At 45.6% G+C, this 12,407-nt stretch overlaps 1 protein-coding gene across 8 annotated transcripts in view; it reads left to right on the top strand.

The window, feature by feature from the left end:
- Nucleotides 1-12,407, top strand: part of UTRN (utrophin) — a 2,010,688-nt gene that overhangs the window by 1,715,506 nt on the left and 282,775 nt on the right. For all 8 annotated transcript variants that reach the window (XM_069606729.1, XM_069606726.1, XM_069606725.1 and 5 more), the window contains one exon: nucleotides 5,008-5,082. In XM_069606729.1, coding sequence (XP_069462830.1) covers nucleotides 5,008-5,082 — 75 coding nt within the window. The remainder of the gene's footprint in view (nucleotides 1-5,007; nucleotides 5,083-12,407) is intronic.

Here is a 12,407-nt window from a genome sequence, read left to right as displayed (position 1 = left end):
ACCCTCGCCTGCACTCTACCAGGAGGAACAGTCTCTATGGCGCTGGGCCATCCTGCAAAGCATGTTTCTCATCCAATTTCACCTAGCTGGCAACAAGAACACCATTGCAGACTCTCAGCAGGGAGCTGCGGTCCTGCCACGAATGGGAGCTGCAGCAGGCGCAATTGTCGTGCCTCTTCAGAAAGTTGTCTCCCTCAGATCAACGTCTTTGAGTCCGCTGCGAACTCCAAGTGTCAAATGTTTGCTGCAGATACCCTCAGCTGAGGAGTCTGGGGGACGCCTTCTCGTTCCTTTGGGAGGGCCTCTTCCTGAATGTTTTCCCTCCAGTGACGCTGTTGCCTCTTGTGATCAACACACTCAGACTGCCATTGCAAGTTGATCCTCATTGCTCCAGCCTGGCCGAGGCAGATCTGGTATGCAGAACTTCTCCATCTGTCGGTGACCTCAGCCATCAAACCGCCTCCACTTCCTGACCTCCTCTCCAGGGAAGGTGGGTCAATCCTGCACTACGACCCAGCATCTCTGAGCCTCACGGCCTGGCCCCTGCAGCCTTAGAATTTGGATACTATTTGCTGCCTTTGGAATGCAAGAAAATCCTCGCCAAGGCCAGGGCCCCTCTCCGTTAACTTGCTACAAGCACAAATGGAAGCGCTTTACAGTGTGGTGCTGGCCGCAGAAGATTTTACCACTGCCGGTGACTGCTTCACAGCTACTTCCATACCTGCTCTCGCTAGCCAAGGCTGTTCTTGCCCATGCATCCATCAAAGAATATCTGGCTGCCATATCCCAGTACACCCGGAATATGGGCAAGCTCTCCCTGCAGTTGCAAAGGCTGGTCAAAGAGTTCCTCAAGGGCCACTTCAGGGCATTCCCTCCAGTGAAGGCTCCTGCCCGAGTGATGGAACTGAATATATTGCTGTCCAAACTAATGGGGCCTCCATTTGAACCAATGTATCAAGCCCATTTAAAGTTTCTGTAGTGGAAGACTGCCTACCTGATGGCTATCATTTTTGGTGTGGCGGGTCAGGGAGATTCAGGCCCTCACCTGTAAGTCTCTGTACTTGTCCTTCCACACTGCTAAAGTAGTTCTGCAAACTCATCCTTCCTTCATGGCAAAGGTTCTGTCTGACTTCCATCTAAACAAGCCTTTGGTTCTACCAGTTTTCTTCGCAAATCCTCCTTCGCCTGCTCAAAGGGCATTACATTAGCTGGACATTACGCGTGCTCTGGAGTTCTATGTTGCACGCACAAAAGACGTTCGATAGATGTCTCAGCACTTCATCAATTTTGGACCTCTGGGGCATGAGAAGGCCTTGTCTAAGGATTTCATCTCCGGGTGACTCTCCAGCTGTATCATGCATTGCCATAGTCTAGCCAGCAGTACGCTTCCAGGCCAGGCGAGAGCCCATTCCACCAGAGCCATCACAGTGTTCCCCTGTTCGACATGCAGATCTGCTGTGTGGTGGTCTACCCACACCTTCACGAGATTCTATTGTGTTAACAGGGAATCCACTGAGCAGTCCTGAGTCGGACAAGCTGTGTTGCGCAACCTGTTTGTTTCAGGTGAGTCTGTTCCAGGGGTAAGTGAATTGCTTCTGTGAGCTTTGCCACCTCCCTTCGTCGTGTATGTGGAATGCTATGTAATCGTATTCATGAGCATGTGAATCCATGCAACACCCTTTGCTGGAGATGGTACAATTTACTTATCTGTAACTTGTGTTCTCCAGCATGGGTCTTGTATGGATTCACCTGCAAACCCTCCCTCCCCCCTTCCCCTCTTTGGTGGTTCTTGATTCATGCTGCCACTCTACGTGCACTACCAAATCTGAAGATGGCCACCAGGGCGTGAAGCTTAGCTGGAAGAGTGTCATTGGCTGGTGCAGTATGACCCAAAGTGACTCTTATAGGCAATAGAGGACACGAGCAGTTTTTTAGCTTAAAGCTAACCTGCTTTAAATTGTATCGAGGATTCCCAGCCTGACGACGGGGAATATTCATGTGCATGTGAATCCATGCAAGACCCATGCTGGAGAACAAGAGTTACAGGTAAGTAACTTGTTCCTTCCCAACCCCCTCTAAATAGCCCTTACCCCTGTACCCTATTTATTCTTTGGTGGCTATTTTATTGCAAACATGAATGCTGTAATAAACATCAAAGGAGATTTTGCTCATTTCCAGATAATTCTTAGTGTAATGGCATAGTGCTTCCTTAAGACCCTACAGCATGCTGCAGAGTCGAAACAAAAGCATGGTCTAGACAATTGCAGCAAACAGGATGCGGCCTACACCTGTCCCTGTGACTGCCTGGAAGGTTAACAAATTAAGTCATCCCAGAGTCTGAAGCGATGTGGGGAGGCCCTCACCCCATTGAATGGGTGTTATTGAGGAAGCTTTCTGCTTCACAAAGACGTCTTCTGCACCTCCTATATGCAAGAAGATTGCTAGGAAGCACAAACCAGCAACTAAAGGCACTGTGCCTGCCCACATGCCTATTGCCTTAGGCCGCTAGTGCTTCTTAAAGCCTGGCACATTTCTGAATCACCTCCTGAACAGGGAGTCAAAAAAGCTTGGACACTTTTTGCCAGATGTTCGACTCCAGTGGTCTGGACTTGCATGCTGCTAATGCAACCTGCAGTTTGGTCTGATAATCTTGCAATTCATGGGACATCATGCAATAACGCACCCAGCACATGGTGGGGGAATACCTCTTTTGTAGGTGGTTTCACATGGGAAGGATGATGCATAACGATTCCTTAAGTCTGGCTTGGACACTATTATCTGTGTGGGCAGGCTAATGGGCACTGGAATTAGTATCAGGACACCAACCTGTATGCACAATTGTGGCATTTCTCTGGCTATTGACATGTTCGCAGCAATCCCTTCAGCTGCATGCTTGGCAGCAGCAGTTACTGCAGGAACATTTTGGAATTTCTATAAACCAAGGTCTGTAGTCTCCTCTAGGCCGTAGGATTCATTGATTTAGCCAAACCAGCAAGCTTAGTCCCTCATGCCAGTCGATCCAAAAGGGTAATGTCTTATAATTCAGGAGCACCCTGCCTCAAACTTCTATTCTTCTCCTCATGATCATATCATGGTTCGAGAGGTTGCAGAATTATTCTGCAATCGTGCTGTCAATGGGAGCCCATAGAAAAACGGATTTCAGGTTATTTTCTCATATCCAAGTAAGTTACTGTTCTGCAACCTGCATTCCTTCAGAGACTTTCAAATGAGGATTCATTTGTGTCCCTGGATTGCTGATGTGTTTTGTACATCCATTAGAAAAAGAGCTACTTTTCATTCATTATGAGGGAAGAAGACTAACCATTAACTTTGCTCCCTTTTGCTCTGACCTCAGCCAAAGGCTATAGGCATGCTCAACTGAGGAGTGCATTCACACATTGTGCAGCTAAGCGATGGCTTTCACAAAAAGTCAGATCAGTTGAGTTGTTTTCTCCCCATCGCAGGGACACTACTTACATGCTGCTACATTCTTTGGGTTCTTGAAGAACCCCGGGAATTCAAGCTTTCGCATTCCACCTGGATTCAATTCATAAGTGAAGTCCTAACCAATTGGGTTTCGAAAGCTTTCTCACAACCAGTCTTCGCTCTAGTGTGAATTGCACTTGCACCGATGCACAGTTTCTGTAATACCACATAACATCTTTGTGACATGGCTTCTGCCTCTGGTCGATTTGTTTACCCTGTGGGAGTGAAATACAGATGCTTTGAATAGACCCTACTTTGCTGGTTTTCTCCAAGGCAAAGGTGCCCTTGAGGATGAAACGTTCCTTTCTTCTCAAGGTGGTCTTAAAATCGAATTTCATTGAATAGATTCACTTTGTGGTGTCCTGTCCACTGTCCTCCCAAGACAGACGAGGTTCAACCCCCTTGACCTTAAGAGGGTGTATAGCTTCTATGTGTCTCAGTCCAGGCACTCGAGATTGCTGTTTATTGGATTTGCTGTCCATCAGAAGGTCAAGGTCTTTACTGACCATGCAATTTCAAGGCAAATTGTCATGTGCCTCAACACTGAATTGAAGTAAATGAACAGAAAAGTTCCTGAAAGCTTGAAGTTCCGTCCTCCTCTTTGGCGAGCTATGTTCCCTTGTTTGATAGTCATCAGGCTACTCTTTAGTGGTCTTGTCTGGGGACTCGGTACTTTGCTCCCCCAATGTCCTTTTTATAGCACTGCTTTGGGAGTTTTTCGGAAGATGAACTTCCTTTTGAAGCAGGGAAACCACAAACAATAAATTACTTTAGTAAATTGTATTTGTTGTTCGCGCCAGTGCCGTACTGATGGTTGTAGGGGGGGGAGTCACTTCATTACTACCTGATAACAAAAGGTCTCCTGCTCCAGTCTGTGCATGTAGATATTTTAAAAGGTGAAGAACCTGGAATAAAGATCGGCTCCATCAGAAAAGAGCATAAATGAAGATGAATAATTGGTCCACTATACCGTTGTGATTCTTTAGCAACATCCCACTACATCCATTGGAAACATTGCCAGCCGCAGGGATAAAGGGATAACGGTAACTCTTGTCTACTATCTACTTGCAAATAATGCTGGATACCCAACAAGTCCTTTATTTGTTTCTTTGGTCTCCAGTTTGAGTTTATTTTAGTCATTAAAAAAAAATCCCTCTATGAAGTTTCAAATGCATATCATGAGCGATGAGTTAAAGTATGTAATGAAGAAGCGCGTAGACATTTTCTTTGTAAGCAGTGTAGAATGGCATGTCATAACACGGTTCTGTAAACTTGATGTATCTGTATAATTGCCAACTCTTTTCCACCCATCTAGCCTTTGCTTCCATTTTTGTTAGATCCAAATTGCTTTGATAAATTTCTCCTGTTTCAGATATGTGAAATAACTGGTGCAAGTAAAATCCCAGAGAGTTATAAAACCGGCGCAATTAATGTTACTAACCCTCTGGCGAATTGAATTAACACACTGCAACGCAAACCGTTCCATAACAATCCTTTTTTGTTGCGATTTTTTTTTCCCAGCTGATTTGAATAACGTCCGCTTCTCTGCCTACCGAACAGCCATGAAGATCAGAAGACTGCAGAAAGCCTTGTGTTGTAAGTAACTCAGCATTGCTCTCTTGTTACGTGTATTATCATCAGTCCGCCTAGCAAAGTTCAACTGTGCATAAAATCCTGTTGGATACAAAATCTTAAGGGCTATTACTGTTCGTGAATACCCTCCAAGTTCCAAGTTCAAAAGAATTATGCAGTGGTCTGATTTTTCACCATTTGTGTTTCTTTAGTGCTGCAAAGCCGTTTATGTGCAGCCGTTTTGCCCCATGACAAACATTTTATCCTCTATAACCAGGAGCTTAATTCCTTATTGTTAGCCATCTTCTTCAAAATATGGATTTTTATTTCTCGCTTCATGATATTCTCAGAGACTGTCTGGTCGACGAGACAAAAAGTGGCAATATCGTCTATAGTGAACTATTACCCCCTGGCTGTGATATGCCCTTGGTTCAATTGACATATAGTCACATTGTATATGTGCATAACTCTCATGTTTCCCACTGTCATGTGTGAGAAGGACATCCAGACCTGTGCTTTTCCTCTGGATTTAGGGTTTTTCATTCCCATTTTTAATTTAGGAACAGTACAGGTCTCAGAATTCTAAGACCAATCAGGGCAGCATTCTCACCCTTGACATGCAGAATCTTGAAAGCTCGGTTTGTAGAGTGTATTTTTTAGAAAGCACTTGTCGTGCTAGAGGCAAAATAATGTCTCCAGAACTTGTGCTACTTGATGCTCAGACTGATTCTTATTTGTTAGGCACTGTACCTCACAGAACATAATGTCAACTCCCATCAGACTCAGTACATTTTTATCGGTTCCTGACCAAGTTTAATTTTATTAACCGCTCTAAAGTACTTGGAACAATCTCTGTAATTGCATATGTCTAACACAGAGTGGGTGGCATCTGCAGATCAAAGTGAGATTCAATAAGCATAATAATTTGCATATGCCAGCCCCTCTCGATCAATACATGGACTGCAAAATGTCCAAGTCACCACCGTTGCCCCCACAATGTTCCATTTTGTGTCCATTCATTTGAGAAGTCACATGTCCCAATCATCGCCTCTTGCCATGTTGCATAATTTTCCACCAGACCTGCCCATATCTTGTTGCTGCCACAGTTGTTCCATACCATGACATTAGCTTTCAGAAATGCACGTGTCATTGCCTCCAGAACGCTTCATTTCATTTTCTTAGCCACACAACAGCTCCTTCCATGTCCATTACCCAGAAATACCCATGTCACTCAGAATGTCACATGTCATGTCTGCTGGCTCCACAAATGCCTGTATCACGTGTACCACAGGCCATGGTGAGGGGTCACACAAGTCCTTTGTGTGACTCCTCTTCTGGGCACAGCTGGAGGGGAAGGAATTGCCCATGAGCAGAGTCCCCATACACTAGGTGCCTCCATTGAACCTGCCTTATACCCTTTTCTGTATCAAGTTGAGGTTGAGTCAGGGAGGTGAGCCATCCACCCCCTCTCAACCCACCTGCAACATGCATGGTGGCATGAAACAACACCTGTTCTCTCCAATGGGCCTCGACCTAGGCACCCATGGGAGAGAATATTGCCTGAGACCACATTGTTTGGTAGCCCACTGACCGCAGATACCATGCACTGTGCTTGCTTGGTGGGGCTGCACTCGGTGAGCCTCGGGCGTTGACCTCAGGCCTTGACCGTACAGTACAGGTTTGCAGGAACTATCAGGTTTGTACATAGAACCTATATACTTTATTAGTATTTAGCAAATGCAGGAACAGCACAGAGTAACTCAAGCTGCATTATAGAGCGTGTTCCAGAAAGACACTAGTACTGTAATGCAACTTGAGTTGCTGTGTGCCAAGAACCCCAAGGGTCACAAAATCTATTGATGCAATGGGGTGGAATCCACCAGCCTCCAATGCTGTAGTCGCCACTGGCCCCAGCAGACACATGAAGAAACCTCATTTAGTGCACAATCCAAGATAGTCCAAGGATTCCTCCCTAATTAAATTGGGTCTAGGTCAGCTCTGGGCATGGAGTTAGTACACTCTTCGAGTTCAGGCCAATTCCCCAGTAGATCTGCATCCTCAAGGTCCCCGATGGCCCAAATAAACTCGACAGGGGGCATAGTGGACCTTGACTCTGCCATCTATCATCGTTCCGCATTGACTCGGTTCTCGATAGTCGACTCCGGACGGGACGTTGGTGTCGTATATAAATACTGCATCACTAGGCCCCGTACCTCAGTTCCTTTTTTCTGCATGCTCAGGAAGCTGCTCTTGAGGGAATGGTAGCAAATTTTTTCGAATCTTCGACTTCATTCAATGTTTTTTTCATCAAATGTTGCCTTTGCGAGCTGCCATGCCCGCATCTCAGATTTCGGGGTTCAAACGCTACTCTAATTGCAGCTCCAAGATGTCTGTGACCGACCCACACAACATATGCAGGTGTTGTCTCAGCACGGGTCACGACATGGAGGGGTCCGCATCCTGTGTCAAAATGAACCCGAATTCTGTTTGGGAGCGGGCAGTCAAGCTTGCTTTTGGCTGACTGCCGTCTCAGTCACTGGCGCGGTCGACCATTCGGTTTTCGGAGGCCGAAACGGAGGGGCCCACACCTGAGAAAGAGATAAGACACCGGCACAAGGCGAAGGAAAGATCCCACTCGCAGAGCCACTCATCTTCGTTGTCTTCTCACAAAAAGAAGAGGCATCACCGACGCAACTCAGTCTTATCTCCAGAATGGGGGTAAGTCGTTGACGGGGCTGACGTCCAGGCAATAGTGGGAGGACTTTAAGTCACAAATGTTGGCTATGTTCGAGAAGGCAGCTGTGAGTATGAGCGAGCCCCCGAAACAGCAGTCCCTGGTAGCTCCAGTGGCACCCAGCGATGTCAGCCCCAGGATAGTACCGTTATTGTTGGCGTTGGGGGACCCGTCAGGCTTGGTGCTGAGCAAGGTGGCCAGACCTTTGAAGCCAAGACCTTCCCGCGAACTTCAAGGTCCGATTATTCTCAATGCGCCGTCAGCGCACAGAATTCTACCAATGCTGTAAGCCATTCCCTCGACATCGAAGGACACGCCCTCCACACCGACCAACAGCGATCGATCCTTCGCACCACTTTCTTGATCCAATTTCTTTGGGTCGCTGGAGCAGATTTTCGGCCTCCAAGAAAAGGAAGGCCAGTGTGACGACCCCATGTTTTCGGGGCTCACCGGTGAACTACTTTGCCAAAGCCATGAGGTCTGCCTGATCAGCAGAGGAGGGGACTGCATGACACCAGTCGGCTGGATAAGTCTCTGAATGTTGAGTTACAACAAACTCCTCCATGTGCCCATACTCATGTCTGAATCAGGTCCCTGACACAGTTGACACACTGGGGCTCAATCCTTCTACTGTACCTATCCAGGGCTAAGAGCTCACGGATATTTTGGATGAGGGTCCAACCGCAGAGAGAGAAATATGCCACTCAACCCAGCTATAGCCGAGCCAGTTGCATTCTTGTGGCAAAGGCCTTGCTCCATTCACCTTGTTAATTCCAACCTCACCAGCAAGTACAGGCCGGCAAGAGGTGGATCCATCTTTTCTTTACTCTCATCCTACACCAGAAGGGTTGGTTGTTCAGGCGGCCAAAGTATCCACCAGGGCAGTTTCATCCACTTACAATTTACCACCTGACCGGGAGGGCTAGAAAGTGGATGCTATTCCGAAAAAGATCATCTCCTCTTGGAGTAGTGCCTTTAAGGCTACTCATTTTTCGTCCAACTTCATGAAATAGTCTTTTGGCCTATGGAAGGCTGTTGAGCATGCATGCCCATACGTCCCTGAAGGGAAATTACGGGACGGGTTCATGCAGTTGGTGGATGACGGAAAGGAGGTGGCCGGGCAGTCCTTGCAAACGGGCGTCAACGTGCAGGGCTGCATTGGTCGGTCGATGGGGCCGGTCATGTTCCTTAAAAGGCAGGCCTACCTGCGCTCCTCTGAGTTTTCTCCTAATGTCCAGAGTAGGTTGCTGGACATGCCCTTTGATAGGGAATACCTACTGGGCCAAAGTCTGATGAATCCTTAGAGAAATTCAAGGAGTCCAAGCTTGCTGCAAAGTCGCTAGGCCTAGCCATGCAACAGCCGGCCAAGCCTGCCTTCAGCTTTGCTTCTAGGGGCAAAGGCTACAGGCGCTACGTCCCCTACGGCAGGAAGGTGTGGCTCCCAGAGGCCAGGCATGGTCAGAGGAGTTTCTCGCACTCCTGAAAGGTTAGGCGGGCTCCAGAGCCCAGCAGGCAGCAGCGACTCCATCCTCAAAGACACTTTGATTTTTCCCTGTTCAGACTGTTCTGAATTAATAAACTTTAAGACTTTATTTCTGCAACCGGAGAACACAGGAATGCAAAAGTTGAACAGTTTAAATGTAATTTTTGTGGCATTAAAACAAGACATTGTGGCTTTCCCTAGCATGTAGAAAACGCAAACGGCAGAAAAATGTAAATCGTGGTGAAAGTATACTTGGTGCAAATTTAATGCAAACATGCTCAGTGATAATAGGTACACATATATAAAATTGTAGAATTTTACGTGAAATATTTCCCACTGAAGTGCAAAAGATTATTAGGAGGGTGAAATGACAAAGTACAGACTTGGGAGTCGGAATGCTATGCTCTGTATGAAATGTCATTTGCCTATGTGATTTTCAAAAATGCCACAACTGTAAAAATGTGCAATTTATAGCATAACTGATTTTTGGCAAAAATGACTGTGGGAGGGCATGGGCAATTTAAGCTCACACCATAAAACTGATGTTGTGTCCTTGAGGCTCAATCGGTTGACAGGAAGGCGGTAACAGTAAACCCTGACCAATGCAGTTGTTAGAGGCATGTCAAGCCAAAGGCCTGCCCCTATGGTAAATCCTGTGATGTCACCAGCCTTATAAAAGGGGGAGACTCGGAGACAAAGAACACTCTTTTCTGAATTTTCCAGATCCAGATATTCCATCTTCACTCTGCAAGATTCCATATTCCACTGCCAGGCCAGAGCATAGCTGACCCTGTCCAGGCAGGACCATTGATCCAGGAAACCCCCCACAAATGAAATCCCAATAACTCGGAGAAAGGGGAAAGGTGGCTGAATCCTCATTGGTATATCCAGTGCTGCCTGCTTGCGCTGCCACCCGCTCTATCCAGCTGAGGTGCCGCTGTGCCGTGACCAGACCTTTGCCCAGCTGTTTTCTTCTGGGAGAGCTTCCCACTGTGACCAGTGACCAGATATTGCCTTGCTCTCCAGAAACCCGATGCGCTATCCAAAATACTCCATTCAAGTTCTTGTTGTGAACATTTCCCTTCCCCAAAAACCACAGACTGCATCCCTTGCACTGTACCTTGTATTAGGTTCCACCCCATAGAGATCCCATAAATGCCTTAGCCGAAATCCTTCAAACTGTCAGAGTTCTATGTGCATCCTGTCCTTAATCTCCAAGTGTTGGCGCCATTCTCTCAACTCATTTCTGTCTTGTATAAGTCCTTTGTACTATTTTGATTAAACAAATTAATTCCCACATAAAGAGCCACATGGTGCAAAGCGCTTACAATTACAAAGTAACTTGTGTTGTGGGCGGCATCTCTTTTCTAGCCACTAAAATATAGTTTCTGTAAAACTTGCCCTTTCCTTTTTAAACTGATTTTCGCTGTCACCTGCTTTTATTTTTAAAACCAAATGTCCTTTCCCATTGAGAATCTCATCCTGTCATTAATTTAGAGTCACTCTTTCACTTGCATATTATCCCTTGGCTGCGCATCTGTCTTTCAGTATATAAACCGCATTCCGATTCTGTGTAGTTCACCCGTTTTTCAAACCGTTTTGACATTTAAACCTGTGTAAATTAGCAAATGCAATTTCTATGCGTGTGATTTGGCTGCACTGCGTTGTCACTTCAAAGTTGAATTTTGAACTGTATGCCCGTTGTTGGTACCTTGCCTTGTAGTTGCTAGTGTTCTTACATCCCTGATACTGTTATAACTCATATTTACCTCATTCATTCAACCGCACATTTAAATTAAATATTTAGTAATTCCGAGTGCTATTTTATGCAATTGCAAAGGTTCTTAATGCCTCCCATTTCGTGGGGGAATTTTGAATTTCACTTCTGTTCGCTGCCTAGTATACCTGACTCCTTGCTGCTCCTTTCTATCCACTCAAAATTCGATTAATAGGGGTTTGAGGGAGCATTGCAGAGGGAAATCTTAACTTGGGTGCTATCTACCCGAACAGCAAAATTGCTCCCATTCATTTGTGCTTTGGATATGTTATAGTAGAAGGTCATACTAAGTGTATTTCATCAATTTACCTTGTAATTCTCGCCCCATTGGTGATTGCTGTCTGGTATTAAATGGGTGTGATTTTCTTTGAATTTAAAATAAATAAATATTGTATTACCACCCACAGGCCTGGTTCATGGTCCATTGTGACCCGGGGTACTTTTAAAAGGGGGTGCGGGACGGGTTTTGGCCAGCTCAATACGAATTCTAGGAAATTAAGTGTTTTAATTGTGCGCTGCATCCTAGGCTAGTGGCAAGAGTCTGGGTCTGGTGTGTGATGCCCGATTAGAATCCTTAACACTAGTCGAGGTCCACTACGCCCCCCTGTAGAAGATTTTTTTGAGCAGCTGAAGCTGGAAGGGGATATCTATCTGATGAGGAAACTGCAGGAGAATAATCTATAGAAAGAACATTACGGTAAGAAATTTACAAAGCTTGCAAACTTGAGAAAACGTCCTTCTTAGAAATGGCCTTTTCCACAGTAGTAGCATAACACTTGGCGAACACAAAATCTATCATTAATCAAGTGTTGGTTAGGCAGATGGTGAACAGAAGCTTTTCTGATGGCCTTGTCATAAACTGATATCACAAATCCTGGTGCTGCCGCTCCGAGCTAGCTACCGGCCAGATTGCATTTTGATGGATGCATTAGAAGACATCATATACCACATTAAGACCGTCTTTTATCTCAAGTAAAGAAATGAGTTATGCTTCCAAGAGGCCCATGTACACTACCTATAGCACACATGTTTATGGGGAAGAATAAGCACATAAAATCCACCATGATCCGCAAACTAATGCACAAACAATGAATGTGCTACGGTGTACATTGCTGGAAGCAGGAAATAAAATCCACTGTAAATTACAAATAAATCCTTTCCTGGTATAGATTCACACTCGGATAGAAAATCTAAGCAGGCAACTGCACTTGTCATTCTGGGATAGGAAATAGGGAATTCAAAATCCAGTGTAAATGAAACACTAAAACAGAATATTTAAGTATTGTGAGACCATCAGTAAAATATCTATAAAAATAATTATTAACCACAAATAATAGTCAGCAACCGGTTTATTT

This window comes from Ambystoma mexicanum, chromosome 4p (genome assembly GCF_040938575.1).
Source record: "Ambystoma mexicanum isolate Mex_15411 chromosome 4p, UKY_AmexF1_1, whole genome shotgun sequence".
NCBI classification, from domain to species: domain Eukaryota; kingdom Metazoa; phylum Chordata; class Amphibia; order Caudata; family Ambystomatidae; genus Ambystoma; species Ambystoma mexicanum.
This window is presented reverse-complemented; position numbering and strand designations above follow the sequence as displayed.